This window comes from Nuphar pumila, chromosome 14, assembly GCF_984573655.1.
Source record: "Nuphar pumila chromosome 14, dmNupPumi1.hap1.1, whole genome shotgun sequence".
NCBI classification, from domain to species: domain Eukaryota; kingdom Viridiplantae; phylum Streptophyta; class Magnoliopsida; order Nymphaeales; family Nymphaeaceae; genus Nuphar; species Nuphar pumila.
The window spans coordinates 79,322,500-79,349,905 of NC_143262.1; the positions used below are offsets into that span (position 1 = coordinate 79,322,500).

The 27,406-nt window shown below is 38.1% G+C and overlaps 1 protein-coding gene across 1 annotated transcript; it reads right to left on the minus strand.

Annotated features, from left to right (window-relative positions):
• Nucleotides 1-14,182: 14,182 nt before the first annotated feature.
• On the minus strand, nucleotides 14,183-26,599 carry LOC149817054 (small ribosomal subunit protein eS25w-like). The gene is made up of 4 exons (XM_089987817.1): nucleotides 26,476-26,599; nucleotides 26,241-26,321; nucleotides 25,981-26,115; nucleotides 14,183-14,480 (listed from the first exon to the last, which is right to left on the minus strand). The coding sequence occupies exons 1-4, from the start codon at nucleotides 26,476-26,478 to the stop codon at nucleotides 14,367-14,369; spliced, it is 333 nt and encodes a 110-aa protein (XP_089843943.1). The 5' UTR covers nucleotides 26,479-26,599; the 3' UTR covers nucleotides 14,183-14,366.
• Nucleotides 26,600-27,406: the final 807 nt, after the last annotated feature.

A 27,406-nucleotide genomic window follows, 5' to 3' on the forward strand; every position in this document is an offset into this window, starting at 1 on the left:
GAATGTCAAATCTTACAACTGGTTTTATTATTCATGCTAAATAACACCTATTTTCATAATGAAACAAATTGATTTGTAGATATCCACCTTCTAGGCATCAAAAAACAGTTAGTTAGCACGATTTATTTTTATGAAGACCAAACATTTCAACGATGTGTACTTATGAAGGCTATATTTCTTCAATGATTTGTATGTTCGATGCAGCAACGATTTATACATTTGAAACAGTAATGATTTAATGAAACTACCATGATTTATACTTAAGTTTGATAAATCGTATAATAATGTACATGTATAAAGCCAAACGTTACAATGATATGTACTTATGAAGGTTGTGATTTATACAATGATTTGTAAGTTTGAAGCAGCAACGATTTATACATTTAAAGCACTAAAGATATGTATTTATGAAGTTACCTCGATTTGTACTTAAGTTTGCTAAAGCTTACAATGATGTTTACTTATGAAGCCAAATACTGTGATGATTTGTAATGTTGGTGATTGTGTAACGAATGGGATAATTTATATTATTATATACTTGGGGAGGTGGTTATAACATATAATGATGCGGTTAAATTTATGTGTTGTGCAGGTTAGCAATGTCTAAAGCTCGTTAGACAAGAAATCCCCCGGCGTTCTATGGAATGAATATTAGAGAAGTTATCTGTCAGTCCTATCTATATGAGTGTTATAAAATGTACCAAAATGTAATGAAGATTGAGAATGATAAAAACAAATACAAAGTGTTGGAATTATATTATGTGAAGGATTATCCATCAGATATTGAGGCTGAAGACCAAAGGAAGAATGAGGAAGAACTAAAGATAAAGAAGAAGAAGAAGAAGGATGACGAAGAGAAGGAAAAGCAAAAGAATAAGGAAGAGGAGAACAAAAAGCAAAGGTAAATGAAGAAGTCGAAGGAGAGGGAAAGGCAAAGAAAGAAGGAGGAGGAGAATGAAAGGCAAAAAAAGAATAAGGAGGATGAGAGGAAAAGGCAAAAAAAGAATAAAGAGGAGGAGGAGGAGAGAGAAAGGCAATTGAAGAAGAAGAATGAGGAGAAAGAGAAGGAAAGGCAACTAATGAAGCAGGAATATTTTGAAAAGCAAAGGCGGATAAGGCAAATAAAGAAGGAGGAGGAGAGTGAAAGGCAAAAAAAAGAATAAGGAGGAGGAGAGGGAAAGATAATTGAAGAAGAATGAGGAGGAAGAAAAGAAAAGGCAAATTATGAAGATGAAAGAGGAAAGGCAAATGAAGAAGCATCAAGACGAGAAAGAGAAGAAAAGGCAAAGGAAGGAGAAGGAGGATGCGGAAGATAAGGAAAGAGAAAGGAAGAATCAGGAGGAAAAAGAGAAGGAAAGGGAAAGAAAAAAGCAGGAGGAAGAGAAGAAGAGGGAAAGGAAAAAGTAGGAGGAAGAAAAGGAAAGGGAAAGGAAGGAAGAAATTGAAAAGCAGAGGAGGGAGGCAATGGAGCGAAGGACGGAAGAAGTAGAAAAGCAATGGGAGATGGCAGAGCAACAAGAAATGCAGAGGAAGGAGGGAGGGGATAAAGAGGAGAAAACTGTGACCAAGGTACGTAAATCGATCATGTCTGTCATAATTTACTGTGATAGGTATTATTGTGATAGTGATTACTATGTATAGCGATTACTGTGATAGCGATTACTGTGAATGATTTACTGTGATAGGTATTACTATGTATAGTGATTACTATAATATTGATTACTATGTATAGCGATTACTATATATAGCGATTATTGTGTTAGCGATTACTGTTGATAGTGTATGTGCAACAATTATTATTTATAGTGATTACTGTCTACAGCGAGGTGTAGAAGTACAAATGGGACTAATTTACAATTGATACAAATAATATGCTATTTTGTATTACAGGGATGTCAAAAGAGAAGTAGAGCACTAGGTGAAAAGCTCGGAGGGCGGTGTCAGTGGCCTATAGTTCTGTCGTGGTATGGACAACTGAGTAAATATCAGAAGGATTGATTACAAAATATGCACTTCGGTGGCCTTCTGGACCAACATTATTTTGAAACGTGCTACAACACCATGACCCACCTGGTAAATAAGTGGAATCATTAGACGAACACATTCTAATTTGATTCTTTTAAGATCATCATGACCCTAGAAGATGTGGAGCGGATTACTGGCCTTAAGTGTCATAGCAGTGTTTTTCTATTACGGGATTTAAACTATAACGCAAGAGAAAAGTGCACGGCCCTTCTATGAATATTGATGGATGATTGGAGTCAATGTATTTCTGGAGGAAACAATTTTATATCAATAAAAGTTTCTTCTTTCTGTAAAAAATGGGAAGGCCGGTCTCCTACATGTGCATCTGAAAGAGCTAACGAAGAGTTGCGCGACTTCCTTCTTTATTTTTTTGGTCTTACTTTATTTTTTGATTGTTTTGGTTCGAAAATAAGTTACTTGTGGTTGCAGTTCCTAGAAGACTTAGATGAAGTTGACAACTATGCATGGGGTGTTGCTATGCTCGCATACTTATATAGTCAACTTTACTATGCGAGTAAGGGTACAAAAACTGTTAGAGGGTTTTGGCCATTTGTTCAACTATTTGTTTATTACATATTTAGTACTTGTAGACTAAGCTCATTGAAGGTTGTACTCTTACTAATATATTGTTTTTGTAGGCCTGGGCGTGGGAGCATATTGTCGTGTTTCATCCTCAGTGTGGCCCTGTGATTTGTGGTTTTTCAAAGATTAGTCGGTGGGCTAGAATAAATGTCAAGGAGGATAATGCTAAGTTCATTTTAGATGGTCTACAACTAAATGAGGTAAATGGTTTAAAATCGTTTATAATCGGTTTAGCATTTATCATTCAGTAGTATAAATCGTTGAAATATTTAGCATTCTTAAGTAATCATCGCTACAGGAATTTGTCTTCGTTAGTACAAATAGTTATCACTTTAGCATTTATCTTTTAGTACTGTAAATCATAGTAATTGTTTGCATTCTTAGTAACAGTCGCTGTAATATATTTAGCACTCATTATTATAAATAGTTTTAATATTTAGCATTCTTTAGCATAAATAATCGTCTATACCTAAACCATAATCTGCAATATACAGGTTGTGTGGAGACCGTATGAATATGGGGAGGATGAAGACCAAGAGCTTGTTGCTGAGGGTGCGAGACTGTCTGACCGCGATATTTGATTGTTTAGCAATTATGAAGCTGAGTTGCAGCATGGTAGTTGAGTTCTTCTACAATCTGGCTTGGAACAGTCTATCCCAAAGAACCCTGTGGAAGTCAGAAGAAAGATGAATAGTGGTGGGGCCAGGAACGTGAATTGGCACGAATGCTATAGAGAACAATTGGATAGCTGGAACAAAGGAGGTGTATGTGCCATAGCGTATGATTATAAAGAATGACAATATGATCCCAACTATTTCCAAAAATATTGGAAACCCGTGCGTCGAAATCTGATGATTGAGAATATTGGGAACTCATGCCTCCCTCTTGTCTCCCATCATGTCGCATCCCAGTATAGAAAATACGTCCATCGTCTCCTTCCGACTACAACAATAATTACCTCAGTAACAGTACATGATGAGGAGCGGACATAGCTCACAAAAGAGAATGTAGTCTCTGGCACAAGGTTTAAGATGTTGAAGAGGGAGAATAAGGACTTACTGAAGGAGGTGAGCAATTTGGGGAGACAAATGCAGTCACTGGTAGAGATGATGGCCAGTGTTTATAATAAGATCGAGGGAACCAAGAGACCACCGAGGATAGAGAGTCTACCAAGAAAAAGAAAGAGACGATTTGTATGTCATAGTCCATATGAGTCGTCAAGTGCCACGATAGCGATTCTTTTTATCCCGATAATTATTTGTTGTAATTCTATAAATTTTTTTTGTAATTCTATAATTACTTTTTGTAACGTGACATTCTTTATTTATTTAATTCTTTTTTTTTAATAATTGTAACACACAAGTACCACTGAACAAATCGTTGTAATGTCCGGCCTTCATAAATAAAAGTGATCGCATTTGTTTTTTATAAGAGATCATGATTAGCTTACAATTAGTTGTATATAAGAGATCATGATTTGTTTTTTATAGAAGATGTTCTATCATGATCTGCAAAGCCATCCCACCTAAACCCATCAAATAATCGAGCCAAATCTGTTTGAATATCCTATTGCAATTTTCCTTCATGAGCTTTGTCCTAGGGAACGATGCATTCCATCGCGATTTATACAATGACATTCGAAAATGGCAGACAAGAAACAATAAACAAATTGACATGATGTTTAGACTTAGTAAAGAATAAATCAAGTTAACTTGACCGATATAGACGTCATTGTGTATATCGCTCTGGGACAATATCTGGTATAATGATTCAGATACAATACATGTACAACGATTTGTCTTATCGCGAATTACATAATGACTGATAAAAATCAGAAAGTAGAAAGAAAAAATTGTTGAAGGTTATAGTCTTACTAATATATTTATGTTGTAGACCTGGGCGTGGAAGCATATTATGGCGTTACGACCTTAGTGTTGCCCTGCGATTTATGATTTTCCTAAAGATCTGCTGGTGGTCTAGAATTAATATAAAGCAAGATAATGCTAAGTTTATTTTAGATGGTCTACAATTAAATGAGGTAAATAGTTTAAAATTCGTTTACAATCGTTTCAGCATTTATCATTCAGTAGTATAAATCGTTGAAATGTTTAACATTCTTAAGTAATCATCGCTGTGAGATTTTGTCTTCGTTAGTACAAATCGTTATCTCTTTAGCATTTATCTTTCAATACTGTAAATCGTTGTAATCGTTTTCATTCTTAAGTAATGATCATTGCAGGATTTTGTATTCCTTAGTACAAATCGTTATCGCTTACGCATTTAACTTTCAGTACTGTAATGATCTTTGCAAGATTTTGTATTCCTTAGTACATATCGTTATGGCTTTGGCATTCAACTTTCAGTGTTGTAAATCTTTGTAATCGTTTGCATTCATAAGTAATGATCATTGCAGGAATTTGTATTCTTTAGTACAAATCGTTATCGCTTTAGCATTTAACTTTCATTAGTGTACGTTGTTGTAATCGTTAGCATTCTTAGTAACAGTTGTAAGATATTTAGCATTCGTTATTATAAATAATTGTAATGATACTTTACAACCACATTCATTTACATGAGTATTTAGTTACAATACATCATGATCAATGGTTTAGCTTAGATACAATATATGACCATCATCAGCATCAAAGAAAACAGACATCATCAGCAGCAACATCAACTCACGTCCAAATAATGATGTGCTTCAAAACAGACATCATCAACATCAACACTTTCAGTTTACTCAGTGGCCTTCGCTAGTCACTGGGAACGATTGAAGGCAAATCTATCTACCAATGGAGGTCCTTATCTGTTTGCAAGTTTTTTATCACAATGTATATTGGCAGCAAATAAAGTTATTCGTGATTTGTTCGTTACTAAGTTTGTACATCGTGTGCCTTTGTTTGTGAATGAATTATTCTCCGACAATACTGGATATTATAGAGGCCCTCCCATACAATATGGACGATACAGTTTATATATAGCAATTTCGATATGTGAAGGCTAGATGAAAAAATGATTTTCACTAATTGTATAAACACTGAGTTCACATACAATTTCTGATTTTCATACCCGATTTTCACTAACTATGATTTATACATGTGAATGATACATATTACAAGGATTTATACATGTGAAAGATACATTATTAAACAGAGATCTATTTTTAATACATGTGAAAGATACAATTCTATTTTTGTGGCTCGTGATTCATGAAAATGGCTTCATCTAAAAACTCTTTCTTAATAAGACCATCCAGTGTATAAGCATATTCACCTCCTATTTTGTTAAACTATTAACAAATCCGACAATGTGGAAATTGGGTCATGCAAAGAGGCATGACAACTAACTTTATAGTTAGACTTAAACAAAATTCACACGTAATTCATGTGTTCCATAGCTCACTTTTGAATTGATCTGGGTCTGTCCTGAAACAGAACAATATTAGACACTATATTAAGTTTCACAAGAAATTCAAACATCCTCCCAACATTGATTACATACCAAAAGACTTGTAAAACTGAACCTATCATTCCGAAAAAACTAGTCAGGAGGATTGAAGGTTACAACGTTAAAAATTACGTATGTAAGGTATTGCTGCATGTTGGAAATTACATCCGTAGGGTATTATTGCATATTGGAAATTACACAAGTTAGATACTGCTTCACGTAATGCAATTTACATGGGAAGCAATATAATGTCTTATATATCTGTTCATGCAAAAAGCTTGGTTGCTTTTGCTTAGAGGTTGGTTGTTTCTTAGACCTTTTCTTGCGAACCAATTTTAGTCCACCCTTTGTCCTCCGACGATTGTGATAAGAGGCAGGTTTTCTTTTGATACCCTTCGCTAGGTGAATTTTTTCATCATAATCTACAACGTTCACTTCTGACTTGTTGAAGATAATATTTACGCTTCGGCGCAACTTCTCAAGAGTGTCAAGGGAAGCATGATTTTTACCTCCGTTGTTCGCTACCATTTTCTTCGACTGGTCTTCATGAGCTGCAACGGACTGATAGTGAATTAACTGCACGTTTTCAAGTAACTCTCTTGACATTTTCTCATGCATACATAGGTTTCTTCACTTTTCGATGCCAAATCAGCAATATGCATAAATGACCTACACAGTTGTTGGTAACAGGAGGATGTGTGGCACTTCTCATCAACACCAGATTGATTGACAATATATGTATCCAGTAGTTCAATCTTTGTTTATCTCCTCCATCTTTGTATTAAATATGACTCAGGTATTTCTCGTATCTTCTCTTCATTAAGTGTCTTTAATGCATGACGACATAAAATACCTTTGAATTCATACTTTTTGTATGTACATTCAACTAACATGTGCTTCTTGCCTTTTCTGATGCTCTTCGCCCTCCCACACATTATGGTATTTATGCATATTCTTGATTTGCACATGTCCTTTTATATTGCAATTCATGACCTATATAACATCATTCTTAATCCATTCAAATACAGTTAGTGTATACAGATCTGCAGGTCGCATCAATATTTTTATGTTGAAAGTTACAGGGCGTGTATTGAAGCATTTCACATCTTGTTCAAGCTCATTTTGTCTAAGACCGTCTACAAATAATTCATATTGTTCCATGAAGCGAAATATTGTTAAACATGAATACAAGGTTTTCTTCAGTGTGGCATGCATAGATTTTGCTCTTTGTGTGCTTATCATACCTGCACAAAAGTATTGTCTTCCATATGCCAATGCCCACTTCTCTTTTTCTGCATATAAATTTTATAACCACAGACAGTTTTCAAGGTCGTATATCTGAATCATTTCTTCTCAATCAGACATAAAGGTGATCTCGTCTACGCTCTCAAGTACACACCGAGTATACTTTTTGTCAAACCTTGTCTTCTGATTAAATATGTGTCTTATGTTCTTTGTTATATTTTGAAAGATATGCCACAAACATAGGCGATGATGTGCATATGGCCACACATGAGACACTGCAGCCGCAATTGCGTGATCAGCATTTGTAAGTACAACTTCAGATTGCTTCCCATTCATTGCCCGTGTAAATTCTCTGAACAACCACTCAAAGCTTTCTTTGGTCTGGTCATATAAAAAAACGCCGCCTAATATACAACTCTGTGAGTGATGGTTCACTCTGACAAACTACGCAAATAGCCACTGTTCAGTATTAATCTTTATTGTCGTATCAAAAACAAGTACATCATTAAAGCATTCATAATCTACTCTTGACTTTGAATCTACCCAAAACATGTTCACAACATATCCATCTTCATTCAGTTGCATTGCACAAAAGAAACCAGGGTCAATGCCTAATTTCTTCTGTAAGTAATCAACCAAAGAATATATTTCTCCATTCTTCATGTTATCCGTCATCTTCCTTCTCAAGTGGTTTCTTATATTTATAGGTGTGAATGGCATATTCTCGCGACCACCATTTATGTGCGCAAACAAATTGTATGTCTTTTTTGGTGCAATATCAGCGCTATCAGCTATTTCAGTAATTGCAATATGGGCTTCAATTACTTTACGATGTGACCTTAACATAGGACTCATATGTGAAACTGCTAATTCATGGTTATGATCACTGATTAAAGTACGAACTACATATTTTTCATTCGGAAGTCTTCTTAACATCATTCTTGCTGGACATCCACATCTTGATTTTGGCATGATCCTTGTTGGATTTCCACTTGACTTCTTCCAACCTTCCTTAGAACAAATATATGTCTTTCTTACCATGACACCCTGTGCATTTTTTGACCAAGAATACTTTCTAACACTGAAGCCAAATTTTAAGGCATAATTATTGTAAAATTTATATGCAACATTCTCATTATTAAACTGCATTTCTTCTATGGAAACAGAGTCAGGTGTACTACACATTACCAGTGCATGCACCTTTATCAAGTGTATTGTCACGATCGTCTACCTCATTATCAAATTGCATTTCTTCTACTGGAGCATTCAAGTCAAGAGTAAATTCAATGTCTGCACCCTTGTTATCATGTGCATCATTAGTGCACATGTTCACTTCTTCAGGTGCATCATTAGTACAGATGTTCACTTCTCTATATCTTTCAAATGATTGAGATAGATCATCTTCATTACAACCAGATGATAAGCTCATCATTGTTATAAGCAAGATATCAATTTGCGTTAGCAAGCGCATACATTTACTACGATTTATTCAAGATGCATATAACAATGGATACCGATAAGGTTTAGCATGCCAAAGAAACGATTGAATAAATCACAGTATAAAAGCAACGGCAATTTGTTATTTGCTTATACTATGCATCGAGTTGTTACTTATCATACCAATAAAAGAAATGATTTGTCGTATATGTGTAGTGACGATAGCGATTTAATTATATCTACAATGTTGTGAAGCGATTTCAATAGAAATCGCTAACAATGCAGCGATTTGAATACAAAAATCGCCACTGCAAGCGCGTAACAATGTATTTCTGTACGCACATGTTTTAAAAGTCTTTCTACAAATATCTTACAAATTGATACTAGAAAACACATAATATCTTACAAATTGATATATATATATATATATATATATATATATATATATATATATATATATATATATATATATATATTACAAATCGATACGGCAATTCAGCATAATAGCTTACAAATTGATAGTACAAAACACATAATATCTTACAAATCGATATACATATCGCAAAATATATTGCAAATCGATACGAAAATTCAGCATAATAACTTACAAATCGATATTAACAAACAAAATAATATCTCACAAATCGGTAGTATGTTACTACAACCACGATTTGTGATGCATTGCATATACTGAGTGAATGGAGGATATCGGATGGGGTAGATGCCCTTCCTCGCATCTGTAAATAAGCATTCTTGTCAACAGGTCTCAGCGTCTTACAAATATCGTTAAGTTTCCAACCATCGAAATGACAAGATCCACCTGCAATAACAAAATAATGCTTTAATGGCACTCACGACGGCATACGTTTTTCAACGATAGCATGATGACATAGAAAGGTATTGACGACACCTTAATGGCACTTGTTGGAATGTTTGTGCGTCATTGCTTTCTTTCATAATGCCTAACGACAATGAAAAAGAAGAGAAGATTGTAAAAAGAGATGGCCGACAAATGCCCTATGACGTCCACCAATGATCGAACCAGTCGATCGCGAACCCGTGAATGTTTTGTAACACAAGGCAGGAACGAGAAGGCGACAATATGTTGTAACATAAGCTAAAAACCAAGGCGGGAACCTTGACTCGAGACGACGACAAAGGTTGCTACTCCGGTGGCAAAGTTTGTATCGTCAAAGAGAGCTCCTGTTACAGCAGATGGTGCAAAAGTTTATTGCTTAGGGCAAAAGCGAAACGTTTCGACTTTGAAGAGTTAACATCATCCTCAACTTTCTGGATGGAGGACATTTTTGTTCTTTTCTCAAACCATCGTTTTCTTTTTTTTTTTGAATGGAGGGCATTTTTGTCATTTTCTTGAACCGTCGTTTCATGGCGAGAATAGCAGTATGTCTTTGCAATCGCACCGGACTTTGATGCTAAGTGATGCCGACACACACGAGAATACGAGCCTCATGTGCTTATATACGTGGTGCTCATTGGGACCCCTGAACACACACTGTGGCTAACGGCGGTCTTCGGGAGAGAACACACACCACCCACCTTAAAGTAATAGTGAAACTTGCTTCTTCTTCTTTTTAAAGGCAAGCTGGGGTTAGGCATACCATACCAGTTATACAACTATACCATTGGGTTTTGTACCTGCAATGTCCCAACACAAGGTGACTTGCACTAGCTGCTCCTATCAGACAAACAGAGCCCAACCACCACTGTGGGATTGCCATATGGCCAGCTGGTGTGAGGGTTATTAAGGTGTTGAGTAGAAGACTCAGAATCAAACTCTGCTGGTGCGCGGGTGTATTTGTAGCTTTCAGAGGTGGGCCGCAAAAGGCAGGGTGTGGTCGTGAGGTACTACTACCCGGGTTTTTTTTTTTTTTTTGGCTTCCAACAAAAACTTGACTCGATACATTGAGTATATCTTGATGCTGCTTCCACTCTACACAGGTACTTTCAATCTACTCTTGAATTCGACATCAACTCACTACAATTTTAGCAAGTTTATGTCAGCACCCAAATATCTTGCAAACAACATGAAATATATTTCTCTATAATGATTGCTTGTAATTTCCACTATCCTTGCCCAAACATGGGGATTAACTTGGGGATCATGTAGTTATATGAAAAAACAAAAACAAAAAGATGCAGCGAAATAGCTTAGCGATGTAAACGGCTAAAATTCAGGCCAGATATATATCCAACTGAGTCCGAGTCCGAGTCCGAATCCGAATCCGAATCTGAATCCGTTTACTCAGATTCAGTAGCAAAAGTTGTATCTGTTTAATAATTGAATCAACTTGGGTACAGAGCATTGTATCTGAATCTGAATTTGAATCCATGTAAATGTCAGATCTGATTAGCCATTTAAGATAGTGGGACCCAGGTTTGGTTTTAGGTTTTTCCATCTGAATCTAGCCGGTTATGCAAAATCTGATTGGGTCAGATTTTGTAATGCTTAGATCCAAAGCCAATCCAACCCGATGCTGCATTCACTGTTCCTAAACTCACCCTTATCAGATTGCACTTCCAAGTAAAATTAGGGGACACTGATACACCTGCTGAGGTTAGATGGTCAAGCTTGTTAGCTTTGGACCAGACCCATACCCATCTCCATCACATGCAGTTCAATGTGGACAAATACCTAGATTTTGGTAATCACCACTGACGGTACCTAAAGCATGATCTACCTAGACCTGGGCAGGGACTGACCCCATATACAGACCAAGCATGGCTGATCATAAATCAGGTCTGGGACTCAGCATGATCCAAGTCTAAATTGATGACCATGGTTAGACCCGGATCCTGACTAGGTAGAGTACAGTTAGGGCTGGTAAACGAGCTGAACAAGCTGGGCTTGAAGTGTTTAAGCTTGGTTCATTCCTGTGATGATCTAAACCCAGTTTGAGCACATAATTATAAGCTCAAGTTAAACACCCAAAGCTCAAGCTGGCTTATTTACAAAAACAATACGTTGTTTCATAGCTGTAATATTACAAAGAAGCACATTATTTCAGAGCTGGAAGCAATAAGATTTCACCTCTAAATCCGTTACTTGCAATCTAAATTTTTTAATAATTTGTTTTACATTATATTATTTTTTTTATGACAAAGGAAAACCCACACCAAGAACTGGGTCACTTAATTGGCCTGCCTCAGATGAGGTAAAACTACTTTAATAATGTAAAATATACTTAAAATATATTTGTTTCTATTTAACAGGCTTACACCAGCCAAGCCAAGGTTAGCACCAACTATTCAGGTTTGACTTTTTTTTTTAGATTTATAACCCGAAGAAACCGCACCCGGCATGAAGACCAAGTCATGCTGGCTCAGGTTGCCATACTATGGTCATCGTGCCCGCAGCGCAAAACTTCGAGGCTAGGACGTACCCCTGCTGCCGAGGCCTATGCTACTCATTGATATTTAGGTTCGACTTGCCAAACACATTTTGTGAGTTCAAAAGAGCTCTTTATGAGTCGAACATGTGGCTCAGCTAGCATGGCTTGTTTCCCAACCCTAGATGCAGTAAGTCCAGGGCTTGTCAAATTAAAAGAGAAAGAAGAGTTTGGTGCATGTCGGATGTTCTTTATTTTAGACATTGGGATCAAATCGCCCTAGCTCGAGTTTGACTTGACCAGGCATGAGTTCCAAGTCAAGAGTATGCTCTAGCAGAGCTTTGACTAGGATCGGTAACTTCAGGACATTGTGCGCGTTGAGTCTCTTGTCGGTCCACGACCATTGGCCTAGATAGGTGCCATATTGGCTCAGGTTGACTTGAGAACGAATCGTATGAGAGGTATTCAAACGCACCTTCAGTTTCTAAAGCACAAAGAACATCACTCCCCTACCCCTCAAGGTAGCCCTAGGTTCAAGCCTACCACCCATCAACAGGTCAGGTTCAGGTCAACCTAGGTGCAGCAATAGCCCATTTTGTCTTGGTCAAGTTAAGCTCATGGTATGTTCAAAATCACAATTCTACAGCTAGAAATGCACAAGTCAAACAATGAACGGAGCTGTTGACTGCGCTTCGCCAAGCCCTCCTCGTTTTCCACACGGACCTTTCTATCACCCCACCGGCATCCCTCCCTCCTTCAATTTTTAAAATTCCCAAACTACCCTCTTTCCTCTGCATCACTCTCTAATAGGTGTGTGTCAACGGGTAGGGTAGGGTAGGGTTGGGTTTTGACTTATGTGAAACCAGATTTCCCGATGCTTGTCTAATCGGGTCCACTATAATAAAAAATATACCCGGATCCGATAAAAACTACATGTACCAAACCCATATCATACCCCGTAAAATCATATTTTTTAACATTTTTACATTGAAAATTTGCTGGTCTTAATCAAAACTCGGATCCGGTCCGGGTCTGGTATAAAATTCTACAAACTATACCCGGGTTCATGTATTAATTGGACACGAGTCTTAATCGGGTCCTCTTATTTATCACCATACCCAGACCCTATAGGATTTGGTTCGGTGGAGTCCGGGTAAACCAGGCCTCTTGACACCCCTACTCTCTACACATAAAAAGAAAATTTCTCTTCAAGGGCCATCCTTTCGCCCCTAATCTAAAAAATGGTTTTACGTTTTTTTATTTTCTGATATAAGTCTTTATTTTTCTAAAAACTGCCCAACAGAAGCCTACTGTTGTAATTGACTACTAACTTAGGTTAAATACCAATTAAGTTAAACTAAATATTAATAATACCACAAATGAATAAATACGTGCCCTTTTTTACTAGGATAAATAAGTATTTTCAACCCCAAGAAGAAATATAAAAATAAACTTTAAAGAGTCACGTTTTCCAAGTCCCTATTTAAAGGACAAGGGCAAAATCAGGTTTTTAGCAAACCAAGTTGGCCAAAACCCTACCTTTTATGGTTGTTCGGATGACCGAAACCTGATCATTAAAAAAATAAGAAAAAAAATGGCTGGCCATTTTTAGACCAGCTATTTCAAGAGCAACGACTCATTCTAAAAAACTTAGAGATTGGGAGGATAACGTTTTTTTTATATTTACACGAAGAAACCACCCTCAAGACCTAACCGCGCTAATCATGCTTGGGCTTGTGCAAAGGAGTGATACCCATGAGATTTGAACCTAGACCGTCTGACTAGCGACCTAGGTCTCATTCTAATTTTGATTTTATGCTCTTACATTCTAATTTTGATTGTATATTGTATGTACTGACATGTTTCGGTCAAATGAAAAGGAATAAAAAGTGATCATAAACGTTGCGTGGCCCATTTAAAGGACAGAATATGAATTATTTATAAACAAACGTAATGCCTCTAATTTATAGTTCAAAAGCCCAAATCTTGCCTAATTCCAATAATATTAAGTTTTATAGTTGAATCAGCACGAACGAGAGCAAGTGGGATGCCCGGCCCGGTGTCCAGCCCTAGTTAAGTGGAAGAAAGTGCCAAAACCATAACAGCACAAAAATGTTTTCCCAAATTAGACGTTTAGAAACGAACAATTCTGTCATGCACTAACAAAAAGCAGATCACCAAAGTCACTAAAACTTTGAATGAAGAAAAAAAACAAAATTCTAAAAAATACGAGAAGTCATCTTTGAGTCCCTGTTGGAGACATGGCCATCAAAGGATCCAATTCTAGGTATTGGTTGCTCGTGTGTAAATCTGCTGGCTGGAGTGAGAAGATATCATCCTGATAGATCCCCGAGCCATTAAATCTTGGATTGCCCTCCGAGCAAGAGATCCATTTATCTGTAAAATGCAAACAAGCAAAATGAACAGAACCAAATTAGGTAGTTGAACAACGAAACGGAACAACAATTCTTAGGAATTTGATGAAAAAAAGAGAGAGCTTTAAAATTCAGAAGAAAAAATAACCCATTAAATATTCTTCTTTATAGGCAAAAGGAGGGATAACACCTGTTGGATAACAATTGCACCCAAGATCCCTTGGTTATGATAGTGCGCAACCTAACCATCCGGCTATCTCATTCAGCTTTTGTTAAATGTTTAAGAAACTAGTCCAGCAGAATTACAATGGAAGACACATGGCAATGATGTACCAGTCATTCGCTGACTCATTCCTTGGCCTACTTACAGAACCAAGGTATTACATCTTTGATATTCAGTTATAATATCATAACTCCTAAGGAAGATTTTTAGAAGTGGTGTCACCAAATGAACAAAAAGGCGCTTTGAAAGTAGAATCACTATGTACCAGGAAACAACAATAGCTAGGTAAGTTCGTTAAATCCAACACAGAGACTAAGTTGTATTCAACAAAGTTTGATAGGATGGAAACTTTTTGTTATCTATAAATTAGCAGGTTGCGGTAATTGGCTGCAACCAAAGAAATATGAAGCAAAATAGAGTTTGCACCAGAAGCTTGAGTAACAATTATACTGTCACTTAGGGCATGTTTGCTTTGGTCAAAGGTGACAAAATAAGCTTGAGAAAGTAGAAGCTGTGATTGTGAATCAGAAGGTAACCTTGTGATCTACTTTCACAAAATTCAAGGCAAAAAGAGGCAAAAATGATCACAACTGGCAATCAAAATCACAACTTTTACTTTTTCATGTTCTACTAATCTTGAGAAAGTATGGTGATTGTGATTTACAATCACAGGGGCTTGCAAACATGCCCTTAATGCCAAAACCTAAAAGCATGAAAGCAGATTCAAACTTGATGAAGATCGCTCAGGTGGACATTGTGAATAGCCTACAGTCCACAGAAATCTCCACAAATAAATGAGCTCCATGATATAACCATAAATTGTGTGTGAAACCAACCAAAATGTTTAAATTTCCACTGCTATTTTTCCCATCCATCAACAACAATGTTGGTTAGTAGAGATTAGGTAGAGGTCAAACTATGTGCCATTTCATTAGGCATGTTGGTTAGTAAAGATTAGCAAGAACGATCTGTTGTGAAATCTAAATGATCAGCATCCCCGAGACTTGCTGAGCATATATTCCAATCCCTAGAATCTGCCTTTGTGCAGTGCATTCTGAGTCTGACAAAAGAGAAATTGCCATCATCCAATGTATTCATCGCATGAGAGACACCTAATTGCAAGTTGGATCCTGTAATCTAATTCTCAATACATTCAAAAAGAGCCAAGCAGGCAAGTCCTAATTCCTAGTACTTAATCCTTTGTCTTTCCCATCCATAGCTTTCAGTTGCACCTGATATAATGGATGAGTACAATTTACACCGTAAGTAATCCTTTTCAGAAGGTCTGATATGCAAATCAACAATGTAGATTTATCTGTTCTTTACATAAGTGTATATTTCATTATGCTATCTTACTCCATCTAATCTTTTTTAATGCACAATCATACAAAGAAATTGAGAAGAGGACTAACAGTCAATTCTCATGATGCAACAACCTTGTAAACCTATTATATTTGTATCTGCTATCCATGATATCATACCCACTTTTCTACCTTCATAAAATCACATTTTCTTATATCATCATCATTCCATTTACTTCTAAACCTCTCAAAATTGCTTCAATTAAATTAACCTCTTCATTTACTTCGATGCACCAAGCAATTATGAGAATGGAAAAAATCATATATGAACATCAACATTCCAAATTCGCTCTCATTCAGTCAGTTTTCACTGCTAAAGGTTTAGGTCAAGGGGGATCATAGGCAGGAGATTCCAAATTTAAACCTCATAGAAACACACCAGTTTGCCCTGCACTTTAAAAAGTGTTATAGCAATATAGCAGGAACAAGAGACTTAAGGAAATCCAACATCCACCAAAACAAAAACAAGAAGAGGAAGGAAAGGAAAAAGAGAAATATAATTTAAGCTATGTCACAGGGACTCGGCAAAACAGATGCCGCACCCGCGTCGCATCGGCGTCGACGCGACGCGAGTGCACGTGCAGGTGAGGCACCGGGTGCGGTCAACGCACCCAGGGTCATTTTTGTCCACTATTTAGGCATAAAAAAATTCCCAATGAAAAGGAGGATTAGGGCAAAAAAAATTGCCCTAATCTCTCCTCTCTCTCCCCCGAGCTCGAGCTCTCTCCCATCGTAGCCCCAGATCCGCCTCCCAGGCTCCTCCTCTCGGCTCCTTCTCTCCTTTCGTAGGTATGTACCTTCTCTCACTCTCTTCTTGGGTCGGCAGGGGAGGGGTCGAGCACCCCCCCCCCCTCTCGATCTCTTGTTGGGTCGGCAGGGGAGGGGTTGAGCCCCCCTGCTCCCTCGTTTTTTGGCACAGGAGGGGCCGAGCCCCTCCCTCATCTGACTCTTTTTTTGGGTCGACAGGGGAGGGGCCAAGCCCCTCCCCCATCTGTTTTATTTTTTGGGTCGACAGGGGAGGGGCCGAGCCCCTCCCCCATCTGGCTCTTTTTTTGGGTCGAGAGTGGAGGGGCCGAGCCCTTCCCCCATCTGTTTTATTTTTTGGGTTGATAGGGGAGGGGCTCCCCCATCTGTTTTTTTTTTTGTCAACAGTGGAGGGGTCGAGCCACTCCCCCATCTATTTTATTTTTTGGGTCAACAGGGGAGGGATCGAGCCCCTCCACCCTCTGGCTCTCTTTTTGGGTCGGCAGGGTAGGGGCTGAGCCACCCCCCCCCCCCCCCGCTCCCTCTGTTTTCAGCAAGGGAGGGGTCGAGCCCCCCTCGCTCTCGCTCTCTTGTTGGGTTGGCAGGGGAGGGGCTGAGCCCCCCATTCTCGCTGTGTTTTCGAATTGATTTGAAAATTTAATGTATTTTTTTCAGGATGAAAATGACGGATAAAGGGAAAGAACTTGCGTCATCCTCATCCCAACATGTGAGTTCTACTGCTAGTTTTGCTGATAGTTGCAGTGGGATTGATGATGTGGGGCCACTATGGGTACATGTAGATAAACTTGCAAAAACTGCAGGTGGTGGAAACAAGAGATTTCGATGCAAGCTCTGTGAAAGAGATTTTGTTGGTTCTTACACAAGAATGAAGGCTCATTTGTTGAAGATATCAGGACATGGCATTTCAGCTTGCAGAAAAGTTGATGAAGCAATGTAAAGACAATACAAGAAGAATATGAGAAAAGAAAGGCAATGGCCGATTCTTCTGCAGTCAGTGTATCATTTGCAAGCCACCAAGAAGATGCTAAAAAAAAAAGTCATTGTAGGAGGTAGAGGAACGATACAAGCAGCATTCAATACATATGGAAGAGAAGAATTAAATAGAAAAGTTGGGAGGTATTTTTATTCTGGTTCACTCCCATTTAATGGGACTAGAAATCCTTATTGGAAGGATTTAGTAACATCCTTGGCAAATTGTAATTTGAGCGGTTATGTGCTTCCAAGTTCAGAAAAAATATGAATCACACTTCTAGCAAAAGAGAGGGCAAATGTGGAGAGGTTGCTAGAGATTAAAAAATATTCATGGGAGCAAAATGTAGTTTTTATTGTGTCTGATGGATGGACAGATATTCAAAGGCGTCCATTAAACAATTTCATTGCTTGTTCGCTTAGTGACCCAATATTCTTTAAAGCAGTTGATGCACTGGGGAATATAAAAATGCAAAGTATAAAAGAAGTGAGTTATCAGAAAGTGGTACAAATCATTACAGACAACGCTCCAATTTGTAAAAGTGCAGTGTTGAGTTTAGAGAGTGAGTACCCTCATATTTTTTGGACTCCCTGTGTAGCACACAGCTTAAATCTAGCCCTAAAGAGCATATGCAACCCCAAAGAAGAAGAAAATTCACAAGCATATGCTTTATGTTCATGGATTGAAGATTTAAAAAGAAATGTCAAAAGCATTAGGAATTTTGTTGTTAACCACCATCGTGTTAATGCTATATTTAATAGGCATTCTGATTTGAAATTGTTGAAGGTCGCTGAAACACGTTTTGCGTTCATCATTGTGATGATGAAGAGAATTAAAAGAGTGAAGAATGCTTTAATTAACATGGTGACTGATGAAAATTGAACATTCTATCGTGCTGATAATGATATCAAGGCTCAAGAAATTAATAAATTCATTCTCGATGATGAGTTTTGGGACAGAGTAGTATATTTCCTTCAATTTACGCAACATATTTGGGAAATGTTAAGAGAAGTTGATAAGGATGAGCTCATGCTTCACAGAGTTTATGAAATATGGGATAATATGATTGAAAAAATACAAGCTATAGTTTTCATGCATGAAGAAAAAAATCTTGCATTGAATGATTCAGATTTTTTTAATCATATTCATTCAATTTTAGTCAGAAGATGAAATAAGAGCAACACTCATTTGCATTGCATGGCACATTCTCTTAATCCAAAATATCATGCAAATAAGTGGCGGGCTGGTGGTATTGGTCGTGTCCCTCCAAATTTAGACCCAGAGCTATCAAGACATAGAAATATGTGTATGACAAGATTTTTTCCATAAGCATATCTTTTACATCAAGTTACATCAAGTCACGCAAGAGTTTGGAAAATTTTCATCTTTGAGATTATATGGACCGGCATTATTCGCAAGAGAAGATAATATAGATCCTATCACATGGTGGTCAACATTTGGATCAGAAACACCTCTTTTGCAACGTCTTGCATTAAGATTGCTATCGCAGCCTGCTAGTTCATCTTGTTGTGAAAGAAATTGGAGCACATATTCTCAAATCCACAACATGAAGAGAAACAAACTCACCAGCAAGCGTGCAGAGGATTTAGTATATGTTCATTCAAATCTTCGATTACTTTCGCGAAGCAATGCTGAATACAGGTACTAATTTGCTCTCTTAGTTATTTGATTATTTCTTAGTTTTCATTTAAATATACTTGTATTGTATTTATCATTTTCAAATTGGGTTTATAACGCAGACAAGGAACATCCAAATTTTGGGATGTAAACCCAGAAGAGTGTGACTTCGAGGGAGAACATGAATTCAACGTAACAAACATGGATTTAGTTGAGCCCAGTATTCCTTCTAATGATGCATTTGATGATGAAGACGAAAATAATTAACATACATTACTTCATCAGGATATACTTTGGAATGTAATTTAGTTCTTTTATACAATACTTATTTGATTGATATTTAGGTCGATTTATGTAATTGCTTTACTTATTTGATTGATAATTTGATATTTAGGTTGATATATTGCATGCATGATGAATAATATTATGAGTTTATGACAATGTTTACTGTTAAATGTTAAACTATTAAAACTTCAAAATTATATATATATATATAAAAAAAATTTGCATTTTTGCCCCTGCCGCACCCAGGTTTTTTTTAAGTGCCGCAACCGCACCCATGTGACATAGAATTTAAGGAAAAGGATCGAGCAAAAAGTTTAGGTGGAGGGAAGCAAGATGCATTAGTCCCATATTGGCCCAATATGAATCAGAAAGTGAACACAAGTGGGAACCACCTAGGCCTTACAAATAGACAAAGCAATTGGATACCCGAGTTTATGATATATATATATATATATATAATGCATGTTATGTCACATGGGTGCGGGTGCAGAGGTGCAGAACTTTCAAAAAACTTGGGTGCGGGGTGCGACAAATATATATATAATTTTTAAGTTTTAACTGTTAACAATAGTAACACTAATGAAATAAAAAACAATTATCATAATATCATCAAATCAATTCATCATCATGCATGCAATAAATCAAATTAACAATCTACAATTCTATTCTACATCATAAAAACTAACACCACAATTAAATCAACCTAAATATATTATAGAAACAATCAAATAAGTAAAGCAGAAAAGAAGTAAATTATATAGTAAAATAACAAAAAAAAGCAAAAAATGTATAATTACATACCAAAAGTATATCTTACACAATGTATATGACGATGAGGTAATGGATCCTAATAATTTTTTGCTTCATCATCAAATGCATCATAAGAATGAAGGTTGGGCTCAAATGTATTCATGTTTGTAATGTTGAAATCATGCTTTCCCTCTAAGTCACACTCTTAGGGGTTTACATCCCAAAATTTAGATGATCCTTTTCTGCATTATTAAAAAATTTAAATAATTTGAAAATGTTAAATACATGTATATTTAAATGAAAAAAAAATAAGAAATAGTCAAATAACTAAAAAACAATTATTCATCACTTGTTCGCGAAAGTAGTTGAAAATTTAAATGAACATATACTAAATCCTCTGCAAGCTTGCTGGTGAGTTTGTTTCTCTTTATGTTGTGGATTTGAGAATATGTGATCCAATTTCTTTCACAACAGGATAAACTAGCAAGTTGGGATAGCAATCTCAATGCAAGACGTTGGAGAATACGTGTCTCTGATCCAAATGTTGACCACCATGTAATAGGATGTATATTATCACCCTCTCTCGCGAGTAATGTTTGTCCATATAATCTCGAAGATGTAAATTTTTCAAACTCTTGTGTGACTTGATTTAGAATATGTGATTCTGGATAAAATCTTGTCATACACATATTTTTATACCTTGATACCTCTGGGTCTAAATTTGGAGGGACACGACAAATACCACCTTCCTGTCACTTTTTTGCATAATATTTTGGATTAAGAGAATGTGTCATGCAATGCAAAGGAGTGTTGCTCTTATCTCATCTTCTGACTAAAATTGAATGAATATGGTTAAAAAAATCTGAATCATCCAATGCAGAATTTTTTTCTTCACGCTTGAAAACTACAATTTGTAGTTTTTCAATCATATTATCCCACATTTCATAAACTTTGTGAATCATGGGCTCATCCTTATCAAGTTTTCTCAACATTTCCCAAATAGGTTGCGTAAATTGAAAAAAATATACGACTTTATCCCAAAACTCGTCATCAACAATGAATTTCTTAATTTCTTAAGCCTTGACATCATCATCAACACGATAGAATGTTCAATTATCATCAGTCACCATGTTAACCAAAGCATTCTTCACTTCCTTAATCATCTTCACCATCACAATAATGGACGCAAAACATATTTCAGCGACAGACAATTTCAGGTTAGAATGCCTATTAAATATAGCATTAGCACGATGATGGTTGACAACAAAATTCCTAATGCTTTTGACATTTTTTTCTAATTCCTTAATCCATGGACATAGAGTATATGATGGTAGATTTCCTTCTTCTTTGGGGTTGCAGATGCTCTTGAGAGCTAGATTCAAGCTGTGTCCTACACAGGGAGTCCAAAAAATACGAGGATATTCACTCTCCAAACTCAATGTTGCGCTTTTACAAACTAGTGTGTTGTCTGCGATGATTTGTACTACTTTATGATCACCTACTTATTTTATTAATTCTATAAATAATCCCTTCAAATACTTGACAATTTTATATTGCCTAAATGCATCATCTGCTTTAAAGAATATGGGGCCACTAAGCGAATAAACAACGAAATTGATTAGTGGATGCCTTTGAATATCCGTCCATCCATCAAAAACAATGAAAACTTTATTTTTCTCTCATGAATATTTTTGAATCTCTAGCAATTTCTTAACAGTTGCCCTCTCATCAGCAAGAAGTGTGGATCGTAGTTTTTCTGAGAATGGAGGTACATAGCCACTCAAATTATAAAACAACAACAACAACTACGCCTTCATCCCAAAACAATTGAGGTCGGCAAGCCACTCAAATTATAATTTACCAAAAAAGTAACTAAATCCTTTCAATAAGGATTTCTAGTTCCATTAAATAAGAGTTAACTAGAATAAAAATACCTCCATACTTTTCTATCAATCTCCTCCATTTCATATGTATTGAATGTTACTTGTATCATTCCTCTCTCTACCTCCTACATCAACTTTTTTTTAAAGCATCTTTTTTGATGGCTTAAAAACGGCACACTAATTGCACAAGTCACTCATTGTCTTCCTCTTCTCATATTCTTCTTGTATTTTCTTGTATTGTTTTCGCATTGCCTCATCAACTCTTCTGCATCCTGAAATGCCATGTTCTGGTATCTTTAACAAATGAGTCTTAACTTGTGTAAGACCCAACAAAATCTCTTTCAGAGAGTTTGCATCGAAATCTCTTGTTTTCACCTCCTCCAGTTTTTGCAAGATTATTTACGTGTACCCATAGTGACCCACCATCATCACTCCCACTACAACTATCAGCAACACTAACAGTAGAACTCACATGTGGGGATGAAGATGACGCAAGTCATATTCCTTTATCTATCATTTTTGCCATAAAAATACACACAAACATTATATTAAAATCAATTATGCACACAATCAAGATTTATAATATTGTGTGGAAGGTCAATAACATATACAATAAGTTCTAAAAAATATAGTAGTATGTATAAATAAATACTGAAAGGTACAAAAAAATATGTATAATAATAACATTAATCATTAATGCAAAGTGAACACTCCTAAGCATGGGATTATAAAAAATATATATAAGTGTAGAGTATGCGCTCTATAGACATATTTTTTCACTTAACATGCATTAAATTAGGTATCTTTAGTTTTATGTTTAAATGAGTTTATAAAGAGATCCAATTAAAATTAACAGTCTATATTGCATCAAAACTGTCATAAAAAATCAAAACTTAAGTGGGTCTGATATAAAATTTCACAAACTATAATTGGATCTATGTATTAATCTGACCTTTGGGCCAGAACACGAGTCTTAATGGGGTCTTCTTATTTATCATTGTACCTAGACCCTTAATACGGGTCAGGTTTGGATTTGACCCCACCCTGTGCTAGAACCCTAAACCCTTTCAGTTAAAATGCCTGCAAGCACCCAAACACCACACACAACAACAAATCCACCATGTGATCAAGCCCCAGGGCTTCACCCCTCCCCTCCCCTCTACACCTCCAAATGGCCCCTCCTCCTCAAGAACTACGACCACCTCAATGTCCGCACCAGGCACTACACTCCCCTGCCCACCAGCTACTCCCCTCTCAAGCGACCCCTCTCTGAGTACCTCCGCTACGGCATCATCAATCTCCAACCCTTCCTCCCACGAGCTGGTGGCATGGATCAAGCGCATCCACAAGGTGGGCAAGACAGGCCACAACGGCACCCTCGACCCCAAGGTGACTAGCAACCTCATCGTCTGCATCGATCGCGCCACCAGCACATCAAGTCCCAGTAGAGAAGAGAGAGACAGAGGGAGTGAGATTGAGCGAGAGAAGAGAGATGGAGAGAGCAAGTGAGAGTAAGTGAGAGATGGAGAGAGCAAAAGAAGAGAGAGCAATAGTGAGAGACAGAGAGAGTCAGAGACAAAGAGAAGAGAGACAGAGCGAGTGAGAGAGAGGATGTAGTGATACGTACCTGAGGAATGAGGATACCCTTCGCGGCTTCACCGACTTCAGGAGAGGTCGGGCAGAGAGGTCGTTGCCGACATCAGGGTCGAGAGGAGAGATCGGTGGCAGCAGCAACGGCGGCGGCTTCAGGAAGAGAGGGAGGATTAGAGCAAAAAAAAAATTGCCCTAATCCTCCTCTCATCAGCCCATTTCATCAGGCATTTTTTTAAGGTCCAAAAGTTGGACATAAATGACCTTGGGTGACCACACCCAGGGTCTGGTTGACCACACCCAGGGTCTGGTTGACCACACCAGGTGCCACACCCGCACATGCACCTGCGTTGTGTCGAAGTGGGTGAAGCACTTGGTTGGCCGAATCCCTATGACATAGAATGCATGCATAATATATATTTTAGTTTTGGATATTGGGTCCAACATAAACATCTCAAACCCCAACCCAACCCGATTGAACATTTTCAGCAGGTCATAGGCAAGCTTGTCATGCCCGAGCCCATGACAAGTCAGGCCTAGCCCAACCTGATAACTATCAAAATGGGCTTTTGGTGGCCCATAATTCTTAGCGAGTCTGTCGAGCATAATGGGTAGCTAATCGAGTCGGGTCAGCCAGACCGGGTGTCCACCCCTAGATCCAACCATACAACTCAACGAAGTCCAACCAAGCCAGTCTAATGGTCTGACAAGACCCACATGAGTCAAACATTGATCAAACCAATGTGGTTATAAACCAAATAAGGACCTAACAGGGTTGAAAGCCAACACATATAAACACATGAAGGTCAACCTGAACCAAAGCAGACCCATCTAACTCAAATAGGTCCATCACCTAACCAAATCCAAATGCATTCAGTAGAACTAAAACTACATGCAAAAAAAGCAATCATTATCCATAATCCATCACCAGTCATTGATGCACTTTGGTCCTGCTTAGATCCTAAGAGAAAATTCACCTAGGCTCCCGCAGACACACTCAAAAGCAATCATTATCCATAAACAAAGCCTCATTTATGAAGAGGAAAAAAGGAAACAAAAGAAAATATGCAAGCATGCACACAGATGCACAAAAGAAATGTAAGAGGGAGATTAAAAACAACCTTCCCACGATATCCTTCAATCTAGATCTTCAACCACATAAAGTAGGGATTTATCATACTTGTTGAATGCGGAAACCAAGAAAGGCTATTAACTTATTATACTGGCTTGTTAAAAAATCAGCATGAGAATTAAACGTGCAGGTGAATAGATTTGTCAAGAGCTTGACTGTAATTGGAAGCTATGAGCGAAATTGCTGATTCATGTTTTTATCTCAACAAAGATTAGACATATTATTTAATTTGCAGTAACCTGGTCTGAAAAACTCTTCCCTGGCTTCTGCATTGAACAAAGGGCTACACAATAACCTCCAACAGCAAACGGGTTGGTTAAGAATAACTTTCAACTTAGACTCAGATAACAACATAAATAATTATCATCTAATGCAGACTCAAGTCTGGTGAAAAAGAGAAAGACAAATGGGAGAGTGAACAAAATATCTTCTCGTGAAACAGCAAAAAAGCACTAACACACCCAAGATCAACCAATTGTAAAAGAAGGCACCCGTTTTATCTAAATAGCAAAAAACTGCGATTTCTAGAAAATTTGCATAAAGGACGTTGATGACTACATCTTCCACAAAATACCAAAAGAAAAAATTCTTAAAAGAAAAACAAAAAGGCAAAGACAAAGAAAATCAAGTAAAGGGGCACACCCATATACAAAACTCGAAGAAAAATCGAAAAAAAAAACAATGCGATGATTTTTCACGCATCTAAAGATCGAAGATGGATGTGGCCGTATAAACATAGCAACAACTATAGGCTCACAATTGGCAAACGTAGAGTCCTACTGCCTCCACACAGAAAAACGCGAAAAGGGATATAATATTTCTTTTCTTGCCCATAAGCCATAGCTACAAAATATTCATCCAAAAACCGAACGCAAACATAGATAGAACAGCGAAGGAGGAATAAGAGACTGAAGAAATCAGATACCCTCAATCTGTCGGACAAGATCGACGGCGTGATGAGCTTGTACTTGGGGACCTCCGTAAGAAGCTTATCGTAGCTCGCCTGATCGAATAGCACCATGTTGTTCACCTTCTCCTTCTGCTTTCCCTTGCTCCATTTCTGCAATAAACACGACACATCGGTACCTCACCACTCAGAATCCCATAAACAACAGAAGATCAAAAAGAAGAAAGGTTGGGAGACAGAGAGTCCCTCAAAAGCGTGAAGAGAGGAAGCCAAATTACCTTCTTCTTCTGCTTGCCGCCACCGCCAGACTTGGCGGGTTTAGAAGCCGCCGGGGGAGCAGCTTTGTCCTTCTTTGGCGCCTGAAAAAAAAAACAAAGAGAAAACGAATCGATTGAGAGATTGCGATTGCCAAAAAAACAAGAAAAATTGCCGAAAAAATTCGGGATTTCTCGTGGAGGAGATCATCGATATCAAAAGAAACCGAAACTGAATCGGAGAAGAGATTTTTCTCACCATCACTCCCTTGTGAAGATCTGACTGATCTCTCTCTCTCTCTCTCTCTCTCTCTCTCGATAGAGCTCTGCGGCGCTCCGGCTAGGGTTTGAGAACGGGGGTTTTGCCTTAGTTTCTTATCATGGAGATTTTTCTAAGAAACCCTTATTATAATAAACGTTTTAATAATGCTCCTCATGAAATTAAGATTTCGCAGAAAAACACCTTACTGGTAGGTAGTGGTGGCAATCGGGTCGGGTTGGCGGGTCGGGTTGGCGGGTTGGCGGGTTGACCCACCCGCCTAACCCGTTTATTAAACGGGTCAGCCGGGTTGGCGGGTTGGCATACCCCCAACCCGAACCCGACCTGTTTAATAAACGGGTTACACGGGTCGACCCGTTTATTAAACGGGTTGGCTTAAGCCCAACCCGAACCCGCCTAAGAGGCGGGTTGGCGGGTCGTGTCAGAAATTGCCACCCCTACTGGTAGGGATGGCAGTGGGGCGGGGCGGGGCGGGGGACAAGGTTTCCACCCCCGCCCCGCCTCAAAATTTTATCCTCCACCCCTGCCCCGCCTCCGCGGCGGGGATGGATTTTATCCTCCACCCCCGCCTCCATCCCCGTTTCATACCCTTCATCCCCGGTCCAAACGGGGATGAGGCGGGGCGGGGATATTGCGGGGAAAAGTGGTCAGGGCGGGGATTAGGCGGGGATTGTGGCGGGGACGGGGCGGGGCGGGGAAAAGTGCACGTCCACCCCCGCCCCGCCTCGGCGGCGGGGATGGATTTTATCCTCCACCCCCGCCTCCATCCCCGTTTCATACCCTTCATCCCCGGTCCAAACGGGGCGGGGCGGGGCCCTGCTTTCCCCCGGTCCACTGCCATCCCTACTTACTGGACCACCAGGATGTGAACGGTTCGGATTGGGATCGGATGCGACCAATACCATATTCG